Raw genomic sequence first — 18357 nt, 5'->3', positions numbered from 1 at the left:
AACACACCCTCTCTCGTTAGAATAAAATATATAGTGCAGTATCACAGACGGACTGCACAAATCAATGTTATTGGCTATCCCAGGACACAAATGATTTTCATATCAACAGCCAACACCGATCTGGTCTTTGAGAGCTTTTATTGGAAGGTGGAGGAAACATTTCAAACCATTTGAGTGCAAATGAAAAGCAACATTTCATCCATATACATGTATTTACAGATGCACTGGCACTTCGATGCACTTTCGAGGCAAGGGGTAAGAACTCAATTAGTGGGAAGAAAAGGACAGGGCGGTGAGCACACAGATCTGATAGGGCACTGTCACACTCTTCCGTTATACATAATCTACATGCTTTAAGTCTGTGGGAATGTTATGATCTAAATAATACAAACTAGAGCTCCCGCTGGGGAGCTTCAGCCAGAACGTAACCTATACCAAAATCTGATGAACCGTTGACTTTGGACTTGGTGTGATGGTTCCAAGATATCAAAAAGAAAAGAAATAAAAAATGAAAATACTTAGATAAGTGCATCTGATCAACCATCAGTCGGATATCAGTGGAAAACTGCAATTTGCAGCATGCAACTTTTGCAGCTCAACTGCCTGGAGTGGCTTCCTCTAGTCTGTTCTCCATCAGAGCTGACAAATGAAGGAACCGAGAAAGAAGAAAATTCCTACAAGGCATCCACTGAATAGTCTTCACCATACTTGCTGTATCTAACAGTGGAGGCATGGACAGTGGACAGGGGAAGAAGGCCCACTGAGATGCATCCTAGTACTTGATGTTTGTAATACACCTCCATAATTGCCGGTTCCCTGACCCTGTGCTGCTAACAAGCAGGCTACATCGTCCTCTCCCCCTACAAACAAACTTTGCTTCAGAGTAACAAAACAAAAAACAAAAAGAAAAAAACCTTACCCCAATGTGGGAATTATCAATATCACAAGCCTCATTTCACAGTTTGTCAAAAATAACATTGAACTGCAGATGACCGGAATGGAAAGCGTGGCGTTCCATGGTGCGAAAAGGAGAGGGGTGGGAGGGAAAGGGCTTGATTTTTCATTAATTGACTTTTTGTTTTTTTTTCTCCCCCAGTGGCACCAAAGACTTGTGATCTCGAGGCAAAACAGATCATAAAAAAAAATACTAAATAATATGCAAGTGTCCAAATTCAGTTCCTTTAGAGTCTATTGTAGAAAAAGAGGAAAAAACTGATAAATTGAAGATCAGCAAAGCGAGTTCTTGGTTCTCAATTCTTCTCCTCGGCCTTCACCTCCTTTTTCTCCTCTTCTTTCTTTTCCTCTGATGTCTTCTTGTCTTCTTTTACGGAGAGCTCCTCCAGTTTCTCCGCCACTTTGTTCGCGCTGTCAGTGTTGCCTGTGGCAAAACAGTGAAATGTGTTTGTCAACTAAATATTTGGGCTAAGGAAGGTTGGAACACAACCCAGGTTAGGGCTGCACGATATTGGAAAAAACTGACATTGCAATTTTTTTTTTCTGCAATATATATTGCATATGAAAAAATACAGGAATTTTCACCAAATGACTTGAATAGCTCTATCAAGCCTTGCCCCTTTAAGAAGGTGGCCTTGTGGGTAACCTGCGCGGGTGACGTAGTAGGAAGTGAGTGTGTTTTTAGCCGCAGCCTGAGTGAGTTGCAGGATGCAACTGAGTGAGTAAAGTTAGCATAGTTAGCGGGAAAAGAGCTTAGAACGTCACCGAGAGGCTGTGCATTATGTTCGCTGCTGTACCGAAATAAAGTGCCAGTTCTCCACTGCAGAGTTGGTCCGGACACTTAGTAAAAAGCTTGTTACCGGCTACGAGCCAGGCTAAGCTAAAATAGGCTAGCACAACACCAGAGGCTTCCCAACTACGGTTCGGAGCCGTGAAAGCTGGAAAGGTAACATGCGTTACTCTTATAACAAACCCTTAAATTGGAGTAAATTATGTTATACCAGACAGACTTCTCTTGTAGATTAGTCATGGAAAATGAGAACCGTGCGAGTTTTCCTTTTGTATCAAGCAGCAAAAAAGTTGTAGCATGATGTGTTTGAGTTAATTTGCCTTACTTGACATCGCACGTCCTGCGATGTGACTATTGCGCAGGTGCACATTGCGATGACAATGCTGAAACGATATATCGTGCAGCCCTAACCCAGGTGCGTGCCACCAGCCTGTCCGGCATGTGAGTTTGTCTTGCAGAAAAGTCAGCATGACTGCCATTTTGACTGTCAACTACACTGTCAGTCATCTAACTCCAAGATTATCCAATCTCTTCATACACACACGGTTTGAAGACTAGTTATCTAGTGTCTTTTTGCCATGTATGGTCATATTGGAAAACCTAGTGAAAATTCGAATGGTCATGTTGCAGAACATACTGACACTAGCCTTTCAGAAGGCCAGCAAGTGCTATATTCTGCGTTAGTGTAGCAGACAGAAAAAGTTCCATGCCAACGTGAGCAGCAAAGAACAGAGTGAGTCTGCATGTTCAACAGGTATAAATTTAAGTCTCATTAAATGTGTAATGTTGCCTTTTGAGCCTCTCTGCCAAAAAGATGCAAAGTGTGTAATCAGTGGTGGTGTTTTGGGGGTATGTGTTCTATGATATAAATGCTTAGAGATGAAGTGCATTTGAAGTGTGAACTTTCATGTACCTGTTCCCTCTTGAAATTTCCTGACCTCCTCCTTGCACTCGTCAAACTTCCCCTTGAACTTCTGAGCATCTGAAAACAGAACAGAATGTTAGTCTATATTCACATCACCATGCTACAGTGTAATGGCCAATTTGAGCTGGAGAGATAATGGTGTTGCATTGATAGACGGGACATACAGCAGGCTAGTATGAGATCAGCTGCTGATGGATGACATTGCCGAAATGCTCAATGGCAGCCAACTTTTCCAGGGACATTTCTCTGGTACCACAAAACGAATGGCTCACGGTGTGAACACACACTTTTGTTATGATCCAACAAATTAAACCTTGGTTCTGGCAACTTTCTGACGTCACAATGTTACGTGGATTGGGTGAATGAATACTCACTTTCTGCGTTGAGGAAGCGTATTGCCAGAAGCTCAGGCTTGGGGCATTCATCTGCAAAATCTGCTAGTGTGTTCCAAACCCAGGCCCTGTCACTGCCGGCATTGGGCTTCAGCTCCATCATAGGGCTAACTGAAATTCACAAGAGGGGAAACGGGGTTAGGATACACATGAAGCCAGACCCATAAGCCTGATATATAGCATTATGTACCTAGTGGTTGCAGAACTACTGAGTGGACGTTCATGGTTTTGCTAATGCATAATTGTATTATGACAACATTACGTTTACATAGTTTTGTGCCATTACTGTGGAGGAGGCCTTACTGGAGCCAGCAATGCATGTTTATAATACCTGATTGTTAAAAATGTATTATTTGATAAAAATTTGATGAGTCCCAAGTCAATCTGTGAACATTACCAATAGTAAATAGAATTTCACTTGACGTGGAAATGATCGTAGCCCTGTGTCAGGTCTTCACTTGACATATGAACATTACCTGCTGGTTAAGCCGAGGTATTGCAGGCATGAGAGAGAGAACTGAGAACTGAGCCGTGTGCAAACCTTCATGGTCGACTGGACACAAATTTCAGTTGGGCCTTAAAAGGGAAACTGATGGGTTTATGATTTTATTTAAGACTTCATAAATGTATTTGTCCATGGCTTTCATAAAGATGCCAACTATTGTTATGATGTGCAGTAACTTGAATTGTGAAGAATGCAGGATTTATAGGACATGACACTATCATCTCCAATATAGGGTTGCCTCCATGCTCCCACACACACAGCACGTCACAATACAAGTATTCTATAGTTACCAGTTGGATTGTACTGTTCAGTAACTTGCAAAATAGTCTTAGAAAAGCAACATGATCATGATCCATACTGTGGATCCTGATAATGTCTGAAAAGACAGTGAACATTTTTATAAATGATGCCCCAAGTCTTCAAGGCACCCTGGCCTTCACCTAGAGTCCAGTGCTTACCACGGATGCCACAGAAAAGTGAGGTGCTGGAGATATTATTGTAGCAAAAGGGAAGCATTTTATCATGTGCAATATTGATTACAAAAAACCCCAAAAACAACCATTTAAATATCATGGCAAAGTATGGGGAGCAGAGGTGCATTTACCTTTATGCAGACCAAGCACATACATGTACATCAGAAAATACACTTGGGTTTGTTATGGGATGATGATGGCAAAATGTACACACATATACACGAGCGAGCATGCACAGGTAGACTTAAAGTGCCTGTGTGCATACAGCTTTCAAATCAAGGGTTCAGCGTGCACTACATTCAGCTTAAGCCTACATATTGTGTTTGGCCAAACATTTGCTTTTGGAGCCAGCAATCCAAGTCTTCCCTTGATTATAGTTGATGATAGCTAATATGTGTTTTCTTCCTTTGTAACTATTAGAATGAAATAGCTGCCATCATCATCACTAGTAACAATTGGAATCGTCCATTTGACTCACTGTGATGATTGGCACAAATCTTCAAGGTCCGGTCTCTCCTCATCAGTAGGCGGATTGTGCCCTTCTCTTTGTGTTTCAGCAGCTTGACGTCACCAGTGCCTCGCTCCTTCCACTCTGGGGGGTCGTTCTCAGAGGCAAAGCGATACAGCTTAGCCCGCCTGGGAGGAGAAAAGTAAACTTCATTCACAGGTCGTCACTTTCAGTGAAGACGCCACAGCGTTCATTAAACTGGATCACCAGACCATCACACACTCCCCCACAAAGACAGATGACATTAAATCAGAATCGTTCTGTGACAATTTACATTCGGGTGATCAAAATAAGCTCTTAGGAGCTACTTACATTTTGAAAAGTTCCTCCTCATCCTCTTCTAATGTTTTCACCTCCTGCTCCGGAAGGGACACGATGGGCTCAAAGTGGGGATCATGGTTTGAGTCCTCTGCATTGTCTGTGGAGGCTTCGTGGTCTTCCTGGTCCTGAAGGACAGAATAAAAAAATATATATCATCAAATCAAAACTCAAACACACTCCGATTTGTACCAGACATTTAATTTTATGAACTGAGTACAAGTAATCAGGCCTGTGATACAGGTCAGCGTGGTTCTTTAAAACTCAATGAAACATTATTGGGTTGTGTCAATAATGGGCTCTACTGACCTACTAGCCATCGATGCATCAATGGAGGGATTTAAGAGATCACGGGTGGGAAGTAAAGCTTTTGTGGGGGGAACAGGCAAAGCCTTTTGTAACTCGCTGTTACTGGTGCTGAGCCAAGCATCTTTGATGTGAGATGGGATTAAATGTTCTCACATCAGTGTTTATTAGTTCAAAAAAGTTACAGTACTTGGCAAAAATAAACATAAGCCTCACCAAAAAACAATTGGGGACAAAGACGACAAACAACTGAGCTGGCCAATTTAAGTAGGCTATACTTTAATGTGTTTTTTTTTTTCAATCAGTTGATATCAAGCAATCAACCCCATGGCCTGTACCAACTTGTAAAAGAGGGAAATAGCCCCATGTGAATAGTCGTTGCTCATGTACAGCGTGTCATTAGCTGAAAAGGGACGAAGTATACACGGGTGGCGCCTAGCACCACAATATTGGAGTTTCTCCCGACTGGCAAACTAACTTCTGGCTAATAGTGTCTAATTATTCTTTCTAGCTATGCTATGCTAGTTAGCTGGATGACAAGCCAAGTTAGCTAGCTTCATCACAATGGCACTTCTTTGTAGCGACGTAGCTCAAGTTAGCTTTACTAGGTAAGTTACATGCATGCCAATAACGTTAATGATCACATATAGGTTAGCTGTATAATTAAACAGACGTTTAACGGGCTCTCTAGCTTGAGTGGTTTTGAAGCTAGACTTAAAGTTTAGTCTCGTCGCTATTACATTCTACCATAGTTACATATTATCTGAGGTTAAATCTAGCTAGCTAATCAACTTTTCCTTTCAAAGCTAACTTGATGTTAAGTTAGGCCTCCCACAGCACACGCTAGCAAGCTAGTCCAGATAAGCTAATCGTTGGCCATTTGCTAACCTCAATGAGTGTTGCTAACTCATACCGTAACTAGTAATTTAGCAGGTTACATAATTATTGCACTAGTGCGCAGGGAATGTAATGTACACTTGCTGGTGTTATCTGTCCAGTGATCCAGAGTAACTGCCTCTTAAATCCTGCTACAATTAGCCAAAGTAAGCTAACATTAGCCAGCTAGCAACTGTTGTCATGCTTGGCAGACAAAGCCAAGGAACTTAGCTTTCGTTAGCTACTGTGGCTGGCGGATTAGATGCATTTCGATCTTGCACTACCTCGTGTAAATACATGACGGTTACGATATTTTAGTTTTGTTATGGACATTGCCATGCTAACTGGGTACTATTAGTAGTATGTGGCTAACGTTATCATGCTGCCTGGCTTCCCACTTCAGACCACTTCTGAGCTTGCTAACTTTAAAGAAAGGCGGCAAAGCACTAAGACGCTCACGTTAACACACTGAACCTGAAATAAACATTTCAAACTAGACTGTCTGGTAGCTCTTGCGTTTAATAAGACCTTATACACTTAGTATTCCAGTAATCGTTGCTAACATCGCGGCAGAGACAACATCATTGCCGGCATTTTTGTCTCGCAGCTTCCTCTACAAACTTTGACGAATGACAACTAAAATGCACCGTTTGACACAAAATTGCTGTTTCAACACGGGCCCGATGCTTAAGATTACCTACAAAGCGTGATCTCACCTTCGGATCTGCCATATTAATGTAGATGTTTGCAGATTATGGAAGTTGTTTGATAGATTCAAAACCCAAACTCGCCGCCGTTTCCCTTCAGCTCCTGTCGCTTCCTGCTGCAGCTTTCGCGCGCCGAATTTCCTACGTGTGCCCGCGCCCACATTGTGGCAGCGCGCGCACCACTTCTCACACAAATAATATCAGAGATAATTCTATTAGTCAAATTTCTATTTAGTAAAGTCATTTATATCAATGGATTACTTCTATAATAATGTAAAAAATACTACTTCTACTGCTACTAGTACTGGTAAATACAAAATAAACATTAATATATTGCAGCATACAATTTAAATAAAAAAGGCTAATAATATAAAATATAACTTTTGTTATATTTATTTAATAATTTATATAGTGCAAATTGGCAGCAAAAGCAATTTAAGCAAGGCAAGGACAGAAAAGTAAACCAAGGGAGATCAGAGACAACTAACAAAAGATCATTACATGAATCTTTAAATCTATAAAAGGTTGAAAATATACTGTCACTGGGCTGGCAGGGTGGCGCCTCCTGGACCTGAATCTTAATTTTTTTTTTTTAATGTTAATAATAATGGAAAAATGGAAAACAGTGATTACGATTGGTTGGAAATTTAGAAAACATTGGAAATGGCGCGACTTCATGGGCTTCTCAAGGTGCCAAATAGGAGGAAACCTTTGCATTACAAGCATGTTGGTAAAAGTCAATTTATGCTTTAAAGTGTTTCCCAATGTTGTCATACCTTCACCTAAGCGAGAGTTTGATCAAATCTGTTAACACCAAAGAACAGTATTTTTAACACCACTTCTATTTTATAATAGATGTATCCTAAATGTGGGTGTGCTTGTTAGTATTTGTTGCAGTAAATCTGAAGCAAAGATACAAGATCTGCATTGGAAATTGGTAAGTGGATTGGTAGGGAAAAAAATCTGAACTGGGACTTTAAGCAGCAGTGTAAATGAAGCCTGTTACTCCTCAGCATGAGGAAAGCAATGATGGAGGGCCTTCCTCAGTCTGGAGAGGAATCACCGCATCTTTTTAACTGGTCTGAACTCTTTAGTAAAATGATCACCCTTCGCTCAATAGTAGGAAATATAATATGAATCAGAAATAATAACCTGTACAGATCAAATTTGGACTTGTATCTTACTTTTTTTCTTGACCTCAGTGGGGACAGCGGTCGAAGCCTCATCAGCCGGGTCAGAGGGAGTGGAAGCCCCGTCAGCTGGGACAGTGGTAGCAGTCATGGTAGTCGTAGTAGTCTTGTCAACCGGGACAGAGGTGATGGAAGCCTTGTCAACCGGGACACTAGTGACTGAAGCTCTGTTATCAGAGTCAGTTGTGGCTGATGTGCTGTCATGACAGAAAGCCTTCATGGCCAGGAAGGACTCTTTCACACTGCAAGAAGTATGACAATCAATCAATTAATCCATCAATCAGTACATCAATCAATCAATCCTATCATCCTTCCCTCTATCCATCAATCAAGCACCTGTCCAACCATTTGCTTTGTCTGCTAACACACACACAGACACACACACTTACTGAGAGCTGGTGGCGTAGGAGTCCTCCAGGTGGCTCATGGTGAGGAAGGGATGCTGCAGAGCGTCGCCGGGCGTGGCTCTCCGCTCAGCATCAACCTCCATCATCCATTCCATGAGGCCTGCGAACGCCCACACATCCTTACACTCAACTGCCTCCTCTGGGTAGAGCTGGATTTAGAAACAAAGTCAGTGACAGTTCAGTCAAATTCACTTCACAGCTCATGGAAACAGAGCAAATAAACACAATTAATTGGTGTTATTATCTGTCCATCTATCTGTCTATCGACCTATCTAATTGATAATCATAGCAAATGTTACAAGACTTGACAAGTGCCAAATGAAAGGAAGGAAGGAAAGAAGGTTTAGTCTGTCTATCCATCATCATCATCAGTCCGTCCTTCCTTCTTTCTTCCTGCCTTCCTGTACCAAATCAATAATACAGAAATACTGGAATAGTGTTACTACTACTACTATTACTGCAACTGTAGGAGCCATAAAACATGAAGTCAGCTTTCCATTTCATTTCATTCAATTGTTTAAGCTCCAGGTAATCAAATTCTAAACACATTTTTAAACTCTTTCAAATGAATTTGAATTTTTAACCTTTCAAGCTGAAGCAAGCGCAGTGTGAGTGTATTCTGCAGGGAGCCTTCACAGTGGTTAGAATAAAGGAATAAATAAATAAATACACTGATTTCTTTTATAGTCACAATATTGTAGTTGTTTGTTGCAGTAGTTTACTACAGAGTCTTAGAGTCCTACCTCAGTCTCAAGTGAGATTTTGAACAGTTGAAGACTAAAATATTTTATTAAGGAACAATCAGTAATATTTTACTGGCTGGTTGTACAAATTGATCATAATACATCAGCAGGGGTTCAGCAGTGTTGTTGATCAGAGTCACTCCACTGTTACCTCAATGGCTGCTGAGATTTCAAGCTTTCTAAACAAGCAGTCAGGTCCGTTCTCTCTGTTTTGGTGGAAATTCTCCACACACACCCTTGAGTTCAGAACTTCTTACAGGTTCATTTGCCCAACCATGAACCGCAGTGAAGCCCAGAAAGGCCGACAAAGTCTACAATGACAAAGTCCGCTCCAAAGCCCGAGTGAACATTGCTGTAGTGTTTCAAAGGTGGAGGAGCTGAGGACTCTGAAAAACTTCAAGAGCGATGCAGTCGGCCTTATGATCCAGCTGCTAATATGTACCATGCATTTGTAAATGTTGCAGTGGATCATCAACAGTTTTAAAGCTGTCAATTTTGTATAACATTTAATGATGATGGAGTGTAATTAAAAGAAAGATGTGTTATCATCAAAGACACTACATAGCGGGGAGAGCCGACAGGAGTGGAGAGCCTTGGAAATTACATAGTTGCAGGCTCAGTTGTTTGTTTTGAAAGTGCATCCTGATGCCAAATGTCATGAAGCTGTAGTCAGCTCAGTCCAAAGTAATGTAACATTAGCATCAAGCTTGGAGTCATCTCCCCAGATCACATTTAAAGTAGTAACACAAGCGGTGGTGCAACTCATTCATAGTATTCCCATGATGTCACATGCATGGTGCTTTACCAATATGGTTCTTCACCATATATACAGCTCATTGGCTGTGGCTGTCATTTGATTTTAATCACCTGTTATTTTATTAGTTACCTGATAATTGTAACAGAATACTTAGAGTTCATAGGACTGCTGTCCGTGGTGCTGCACAGGGCTTTTGTGGTATGAGAGGTGGAGCAGTGGACCTCTCTATCCCATCACTGTCATGTTACACCACTCAACACAACTCAATCACATGGCCCAGCTGGCCTCATGCTCAAGTCGGATATCTGGATCGTCGCCATCTTGGCTAACACTTAAAAAAAGTCTCAGTTCAAAGTTCATTGTTTTGTTTGGCCGAGGCAAGAATCATCAATTAATTGAAAGGAAAATATTTAATTCCACACTGGACTGGCCTATATCAGCGAATACGATATGAAGTGACTTTTGCCACTCTGACCGGTAGGCGGCAGTAAAATGCCGTGAAGCATCTACACTGCCGCAATCCCTACAAGAAGAAGTTCGTTGTTGCACGTGGCTAAACTAACATGGCGGCGCCCTATAGTTTCTAGTGAGTACTGAGAAGTGAAAGTGAATGCAAGCAGGTAGGCTGTCTGAGTGCGTATTAACTTGGTAACTCTTTATAAATATATCCACGGCGTTTCTGATATTTAGCATGCAAAGAAACGATAAATTGACATATTTTTTTGCTACAGTCGAAATGTTCGAAGTCGAAGCTACTGTCACTATTACTAATATCAGAGCAGTATTGCCTCTACCCAGTGAGGCTGCAGGTCCTGAAAGTCTCTAATGTCTTAAATCATATTGTGTAAACTAAATGCCTTAAAATGTGTTACATGTAACAAGTTTACTGTCAAATTCACTTTTAGAGGTCTTGAAAATGTTTCTTGGTGCGCTGCTTTTCCGATGAGAAATAAGCGAAGTCATGCAGACCTGTATTCTGATAGGACTAACGGTTACCGTTGTTTTCACTGTCACATTTAGTTCAATGGCGAAATAGCTCTTATAAGTCATTCCAACGGGCATTTAAAAACGTTTAAAATGGCTCAAGTTGAACTTGAACACACCTCGCCTACCTATCCTGTCAAGCCTCTCAGTATTTAGTATTACAGTAACCTAGTTGACCTTTGTGCTGGTAGGAGAAATGTCAATATTGTGAACCTTCCCAGGACTATCAGAGCTAAATAATTTCATGCATGAGAGGAAACAAATGCTGTTCTTGTCCTGCGTATGTAAGAGTTTATCTGCCTGCTAATCGCTTTGGTAATTTCCCCCCCAAACAGAATGATGGCGGATGTTAGTGACATCCCTGTGGCTGATACGCCCCCCTCGAAGGAGGAGAGGGCTGAGGACCAAACAGAGGACTCCATGGACGGTGCCAAAGCAGAGGCCAAAGCTGAAGGAGAGGGCGAGGCGGGCTCTGACCCCAGCATGTACCGCTACATCAAAGGCGACCTGTTCACCTCTGAAATCTACAAAGTGGAGATCCAGAACCTGCCCAAGTTCATCGGCTTCAACGACCTGAAGAAGTTCCTGGCCAAGCACGGCGTCAACCCGCACAAGATCAAGCTGTTCGGCCGGCAGACGTTCGCCTTCGTCACCTTCAAGAACGAGGAGGAGCGCGACAAGGCCATGAAGATGGTGCACGGCATGCAGTGGAAGGGCCAGGTGCTCGCCGTGCGGCTGGCCAAGCCCAAGGCCGACCCCATCCTGAGGAAGAGGCGGCAGCAGCAGGAGGAGGGAGAGGCCGCGGCGGGGGGAGGGCAGCCCGCCTCCAAGCGTCGGGAGGCGGCGGAGGAGGAGGAGGAGCCCCTCAGCGTGCAGATAGCCAACGTGGTGACGCCCCTGTGGAACGTGCCCTACGAGGAGCAGCTGAGGAGGAAGGAGCAGGAGGTGGAGGGGGTTCTGCAGAGGCTGGCCAAGTAGGTTTATACCGAGTCATCACTGCACTGAAATGACACCATACTTACATACATGTATAGATATGTGTGGTACCATGCTTTCCCCACACTGGACCAACCTTGGGTATTGTGCAGCATCAGTATTGGGGTTTGACCTTATGGGTGATTGAAAGCCAACACCAGTATTTTTGTATGGAAGCTACAAATGGCCAATAATTTGTGTTGACATTCAGTATCTTTAAATTTGACCTTTTTCATGCCAAAACATTCCAAATAATACAAATGTACAGCATTTAGACCATCATGGGAGACTAAAACTTTACACAAAACATAATGGAAAAAAGCAGGTGCTACATAAGGTATTGCTGTATCAGTATGGGGATGGTACACTTTTGCAGTAGAAAAAAATGCATAGTATACTAACTACAAGTGTGGTTCAAACCTCCTAAAGTAAATACTATGCGATTGTTTTCCAGGGAAATTGGCAGCACCAACAAAGCCATGTTGCCGTGGCTGTTTGCGCAGAAAGGGAAGTACAACAAAATGTGTTGTCCTCTAGAAGCCATTCGGCCGTCTCCCTCTCAGGTATAATCACGTGTTGAATATCACTCAACTCACATATGAGATACACATATGAAGAGTTTCATTCCAAAAACGCTATATAGCTGCAGAGATGTTGTAGATGTTTTTTTTTCATTCCTATTTCCTTCCCACACTGTATATCAGTTGTTGTGTTTTTTAAATATTACCTGAAGTTCATAAGTCAGTGTCTTAACATACAGGGGATCCAGTCTGTAAAAGTCTTATCAGTGTCAACCAAAGATGTATCCTTTTAAAAAGTACCACAACTCGTTTTAAATGTAGTGCCATCAGTGACATTGTATGAGCAAGTGTTGCTTTTTTCATAAAGGCAAATATCTAATTTTGGAAGGTGGCGTCTAAGACCTCTAATCCTGTTAAACTGTCTTTCTCCAACTATATCATGGCAGACAGAGTACAGAAACAAATGTGAGTTCCTCATTTCAATGGGCGCAGATGGCGAGGACAAGACGATCGGTTTCCGTCTGGGAAAGTATAAAGGAGGCTCCTGTGCTGTGGTGGGGCCGGGGGACACCAGCCACGTCTCAGCTGAGGCCAAGAGAGTGGTCAGCGAGTTTCAGAAGTTCATTAAGTATGAAATATTCATGGTGTTTGACAATGTGGTGTGTTTGTATGTGTGAGCGTCTCTCTCAGACACACATCCAGGGAGAAAAGCAAAGATTCAATCCAACAACATCGCAGTACTGGTACAACTAGCACAGACTTTTTATGGGTTACACAGACATCATGCGACTTCAAAAACGCACTTTTGCCCCCTAGTGGTCAATTATGGAACCATCCTGTCCTTCAGAGAGACCACATATAATTGTGCCCTATGGGGAATTTGCATAAAAGCGTGTCTTATGAATGATTGAAACCTCCAATTGGAGGAGTGGATTGAATTTGACATGTATAATACGACCCAGGTAGTATATCCTCTAGATGTAGAGCTTGATCATATGTTTTGTTTTTGATGTTTTTTTGACTGTGACATTACTTCACAAATGATTCATGTATGTCTGATGACATCTATCATCAAAGTGATTTCCAGTAGTAGCAAACTTTTTATGGCAATGGTGTTTTGCTGAGTGTGGAAGTATTGAAGACTCTGGCAGTCAACAAGTCTGTTGCTATCTAATAATGGAACTGTGATGACTATACCCAGGATTTACACAAAGAAACATAATGAATAGCATCAGCCTTGTTGACAAGGTTGCTGACAGCAAATGGTAAATGGATATAGGAGGCTGTCGGTGACTATAATAGGTGTGCTACTAGTAGTAGTTTTCACTAGCCACTGTGGGCATTTCCGGACATATGCTGACTTGGTTTTCAGTCTTTTGGCGGCCATTTTGGACAAGTTCCAGACCGAAAGGTAGCTAGTGAAAATGCAGAAATGCGTCAAGGATGAAAACTTCAACTAGCTACTGAAAACTACCAGTACGTTCTCTGATGTTGTTGGATTGAATCTTTGATTGTTTGCTTTTTCCCTGGATGTTTCTGTCTGAATTGAGACAATTTTAAAAACTGAATTTGAAATTCTAGTCAAAAGTTAAATTCAATAATAATCACATTCAGCTTCAACTAATTGCATTTAATTTAAAATTACGCCTTAAAAGTTTGCCTTTCAACAACATGTGGCCTTTCCAACCAGCCCCATGCTAGTATACTACCTGTATACCCTCCCCTAAAATGCAAATACTTTACATCTAATATTGCCCCATTATTTACACACAGGACAACACCATACTCCGTGTACAGTCCTGAAACATATGAAGGGCACTGGAAGCAGCTGACAGTGCGGACCACAAGGACCAAACAAGCCATGGCTATGGTGTTCTTCAACCCACAGGTGCTGAAATGATGAACCATCCATTTCTTTTGTAACGCAATGTGAAATGCACAATTGTAAAGCAAAATCACAATGTTTGATCGCTTTCTCTTTTAGACTTGAAAACAGAATAGACCTATATTGAGAACAGAATACACCTATATTGTTCCTGTTGAATATTAATTCAGATTTATTCTGCTGTGGAGCTGTGAGTGTGCGGCTATACTTTCAAGACTTGTGTACTACATGCTGTTAGCAGGCACCTCATTAAGTCAGGGGTGTATTTTCCCCCAGCCTTTCGCTCTTTGATCACTTATTCTTTTGCTCAACGACTCTCCAGAAACTCGAAGAAGAGGAACTCGATGCATTAAAGAGCTCTTTAAAGAAGCACTTCACAGAGGGAGAGGGCAAAGACAGCGGTGTAACCTCCCTTTACTTTGTCAGAGAGGGTCAAAGGTAAGATAAAAAAGCACAGTGACTGACAGAATCAGAATAACTTGAATCGCGAAAGTACAATAAAAGTACAGGAATTTCTCTTGGTGACAGCGGTGCAGAGACATGTTGACAGCTGACATACTGCAGTAATACAATACACACTGACACAGATGGCACAGGGACAACAGGACCCCGAATATAGTGCAAAGGGATATGGCAAGACATGATGGACAGTAGACTGTACAATGCTCTCTACATACATACATACATTCAGCTTTAACTGATGTTTTCGTCTGCTAAGGAAATCCCCCAACCCGGAGGACTTGCCCTGTGAGCTGGTGGCTGGAGAGGGCTACATTCATGAGGAGCTGCTGGGTCTGAAATTCAGAATATCCCCTCATTCCTTCTTCCAGGTGAGTCAAAGGGAAAACACTTTATTTACCTAGGGATGATTTGCAGAACACCATGCTATTTTTTTTCAGCAATGTCCTGCTTCACATTCAGTCATTCCACACATTCACACTGGGAGCGTCCCAGTACAGCCACAGCTTCCTACAGTTGGCCACTCAGCAGCTGCACTGGAGCAGTTGTGTGTTTTAATAACAGTGATGAATACCAATGTTCAACTGATCTGGGATTTTCCCAAGGCTGATACTGATATATTTGGATTGCAGCTGTTGATAGCTGATATTTGTGAAATGTACAATTTGGCTGTCAGCAGAATTCAATAGAGGTTTTGAATGGGAACTGATCATTTTGCCACTGATTAATGTGATCGATTTTGTGTTTTAGACAATGTCAGCTTGTTAGCTAGTAAACCATCATTGTCTTGTCTGTGTGTGTCTGCCTGGGTCCCTGCTAGGTGAATACAGGAGCAGCAGAGGTGCTGTACTCTGCGGTGGGGGAATGGGCCCAGCTGGACCAGGACAGCACAGTACTGGATGTGTGCTGCGGGACAGGAACCATCGGCCTCTCTCTGGCTAAGGTAATGTTGGTCGGTCGCAATCATCTAAACAAGGAAAGACTTAATCCATCTGTAAATATGCTTTGATAATGACAGTGATGATGCGAACAGACAATGCACATTGTCACTTCTTCTGTACATATGGTTTGTGTACGTATGGAGTTTTTGATAAGAGGAATAACTATTATATTCTATTTTTTCTTCCTGTATGAGTATAATTTACCTATGCAATGACCCAATTTAATGGAGATCATAAAATTTTCATTTTAGGTTTTTCCCACACACGCACAGTCACCTCTGCACCAAAAGTATTGACATAAAAAAATAAGTGCACTCTTTGTGTTCCCAGCACCACTCTACAAATGACAGTGCACATTACCTTCATGAATGAAGAGGAAGATTTTCTTGGGAGATACAAATTTAATGCAAATTCCAACACCTACTCTTAAAAAATTTTGTCCTATCAATCAAACATAATTGATAGCACAAATTATAATAACCTAAAACACTTTTGGATCGTCTTAATTTGAGAGATATTGAATGATGACCTTGAGTTTTTTCTGGAATGGATACATGGAGTTTTGGAATACAACTGGAGTTCCCCTGCTAGCAGGTTGTGACCGCTCTGTTCCCTTCTGCTTCCAGAGGGTGAAGAAGGTGATTGGGATCGAGCTCTGCCAGGAAGCAGTGGAGGATGCCAAAGTCAACGCAAAGCTCAACGGTAGGAGAACACAGAGTTACTTCCCAAAGAGATGTATTCTCTCGCATTTGACTGATAAGGGTTTGTGAAGGCCGATACTCACATTGTTAGATTGATCAGCCAAAATTTTGTGCAATTATTTAATGTCTTTACATTTGACCATTTTCCCTGCCAAAATGTTTTGAAAATTGGAAGGATTCAGTTTTCCCCACCAAAATGGTGCTTTAGAATCAATACAGGTGAAGGGATTTTTACTGAAAGGCCCAAATCAACCAGATATCTGTAAACTGATATACAGTATCTGTTTAACTCCAGTATTCACCATTTTGGAAAAAGTGACATCCACTACCTTGTAAATGATTCATAAAATGTAAATAGAAGTTGGTACTTCATTATTGATACTGAATGACAAACTTAAGATAATGATTGTATTCCAAAATAAATACAGTATGTTTTCCACTTGCTTGTCAGGTCTGTCAATTTGTTGTTTTTATTTTTTAAGGGCTTAGTAATGTTGAATTTCACCGTGGGAAGGCTGAGGATGAGTTCCCCAAAATTCTCAATGCTCTTGTGTCACCGAACGTCACAGCCATCGTGGATCCACCGAGAGCAGGCCTACGTAAGTAAAAAAAGTACTAAAACATCACCATTCATTATAATGAAGTCTGAGCTCAGTTCATGATTTGTTCCTTTGTGTCTCTGATCCCGCTCTCACGTCATGTCAGAGTAAATTTGTCTTTTTTTGTTACGTTTCACCTTCATGGAGAACCTATTAGGAAGATCCCTCAAGTCCTTTTTGTCATTTCTCACTTCTTGTGGTCACAGATTCCAAGGTGATCCTTGCCATCAGGAGAGCAGAGCATCTGAAGAGGCTGGTGTATGTGGCATGCAATGCCAAAGCAGCCATGAACAACTTCATTGAGTGAGTTATTACCTTTTAATTGTGCTTTTATGATAGCAATCATCAGTTTAAAGATACTGGCCTTGCTATTAAAAATCAGATAACGGCCAGTCAGTGACATGAACTGCCGATATGATGGAGGCGATTTATTGATTACATATTACATCATTGATCGATACTACACTGGTCTCTATAGCCCTTAAGCTGAATTGATTCTTATGCAACATTTTGATCAGATTCCACACAAGTGTGCATGAATGTTTACCATTATCCTCACCAACTCAGCCTAGATTTCAATGGAAAGTTTTAGTCCCATGATGGTCTAATTGCTGTGTCAGAGGTTTTACTGTCATGTCAGCTATCATTTTGGAAGAGTAAGTGTCACATTGTTTAACATGGTGGATCTTATTTTGGAGTGACTCTTCATGTAGAGTTAGTGGTAATTGCGTGCCTCTCTTCAGCCTGTGCAGAGCGCCTTCCAACAGAGTCCACGGAGCCCCGTTCCGTCCGGTCAGAGCCATGGCCGTCGATCTCTTCCCCCAGACCATGCATGTGGAGATGCTGCTGCTTCTGGAGAGGGTGGACTACAACTCCCAGGGCGAGACCAGCGACAAACAGGCAGAGACTGCCTCTTAGCCTGGTCCTGTATAGCATGGAACTGAAACGAGCAGGGTTAGGGGTTTGACCGAGGCTACCCATACCTATAAATGGATGCACTCAGTACTCCAAGGAGCTTTGGATAAATAAATGGCCTATTAAGTTAATGACAGCACTGTTATTCATTTGTTGATTCTAACGTTTTTTTTAGAACAGTTTCTTTCAACAGGGCATCTGCAGGTCCTTAAAAAGTCTGGAAAACTCATCTAAATTTGAGGCCTTTAAAAAGAGAATGAAAATGTCTTAAGTCGGTTATTCGTTTTTTTCACCATACAATGACCTGTAATTTGTGCTTCATGTCCACTCTTGGAGAACAGAATTAGTAGTATAATATGCATCGCATCTGCTTAACTAAACACTGTTGTACTTTATGTCCTTATTATACCCATTTAGTTTCAGAGCTTTCATTAGCAAAGTTGCACTTCAGTTTGTTCAGTGCCTCTTAGTTTGTGCATATTTCAACATGTTTTTGCAGATTGAATGAATAAAACAAGCCCTTCTA

The 18357-nt window shown here is 41.7% G+C and overlaps 2 protein-coding genes and 1 non-coding gene across 5 annotated transcripts; 1 reads left to right on the top strand and 2 right to left on the bottom strand.

The window, feature by feature from the left end:
* Positions 1-121: 121 nt before the first annotated feature.
* Positions 122-6881, bottom strand: ranbp1 (RAN binding protein 1). The gene is made up of 6 exons (XM_071534303.1): positions 6764-6881; positions 4860-4993; positions 4518-4675; positions 3044-3172; positions 2658-2726; positions 122-1378 (listed from the first exon to the last, which is right to left on the bottom strand). Exons 1-6 carry the CDS (start codon positions 6776-6778, stop codon positions 1251-1253), a joined length of 633 nt encoding a protein of 210 aa, XP_071390404.1. The 5' UTR covers positions 6779-6881; the 3' UTR covers positions 122-1250.
* LOC139656699 (small nucleolar RNA SNORA77) lies at positions 2362-2487 on the bottom strand. The gene has a single exon (XR_011696156.1). It is a non-coding gene; the product is annotated as a small nucleolar RNA SNORA77 (small nucleolar RNA).
* trmt2a (tRNA methyltransferase 2 homolog A) lies at positions 5645-18357 on the top strand. 3 transcript variants are annotated; one of them, XM_071534299.1, is made up of 12 exons: positions 5645-5779; positions 11171-11809; positions 12265-12373; positions 12778-12959; positions 14105-14219; positions 14539-14654; positions 14935-15046; positions 15496-15618; positions 16243-16318; positions 16800-16916; positions 17123-17219; positions 17660-18357. In XM_071534299.1, exons 1-12 carry the CDS (start codon positions 5736-5738, stop codon positions 17832-17834), a joined length of 1905 nt encoding a protein of 634 aa, XP_071390400.1. In that variant the 5' UTR covers positions 5645-5735; the 3' UTR covers positions 17835-18357. The 3 variants fall into 3 exon arrangements, with proteins under 3 accessions (XP_071390400.1, XP_071390403.1, XP_071390402.1); XM_071534302.1 differs by lacking the exon at positions 5645-5779 and adding an exon at positions 10384-10471; XM_071534301.1 differs by lacking the exon at positions 5645-5779 and adding an exon at positions 10400-10484.

This window comes from Centroberyx affinis, unplaced genomic scaffold, assembly GCF_046629955.1.
Source record: "Centroberyx affinis isolate AG114_WGS23_722 - 3 ecotype Tasmania unplaced genomic scaffold, CSIRO-AGI_Caff_v1 ptg002513l_1, whole genome shotgun sequence".
NCBI classification, from domain to species: Eukaryota; Metazoa; Chordata; class Actinopteri; order Beryciformes; family Berycidae; genus Centroberyx; species Centroberyx affinis.
The sequence above is the reverse complement of the archived record's forward strand: the minus strand, read 5'-3'. Positions and strand labels throughout refer to the sequence as shown.

What these genes read in the sequence shown, in the direction of transcription:
- trmt2a (XM_071534299.1), top strand. Translation starts at nt 5,736, where the DNA reads ATGGCACTTCTTTGTAGCGACGTAGCTCAAGTTAGCTTTACTAG. An exon ending in GCTCAAGTTAGCTTTACTAG is followed by an intron (nt 5,780 to 11,170) that starts GTAAGTTACATG and finishes CCCCCCAAACAG; the next exon opens with AATGATGGCGGATGTTAGTG. An exon ending in GTTCTGCAGAGGCTGGCCAA is followed by an intron (nt 11,810 to 12,264) that starts GTAGGTTTATAC and finishes ATTGTTTTCCAG; the next exon opens with GGAAATTGGCAGCACCAACA.
- ranbp1 (XM_071534303.1), bottom strand. An exon ending in GATTTGTGCCAATCATCACA is followed by an intron (nt 3,173 to 4,517) that starts GTGAGTCAAATG and finishes TGTGAATTTCAG; the next exon opens with TTAGCCCTATGATGGAGCTG. An exon ending in ACGCTTCCTCAACGCAGAAA is followed by an intron (nt 2,727 to 3,043) that starts GTGAGTATTCAT and finishes TTCTGTTTTCAG; the next exon opens with ATGCTCAGAAGTTCAAGGGG.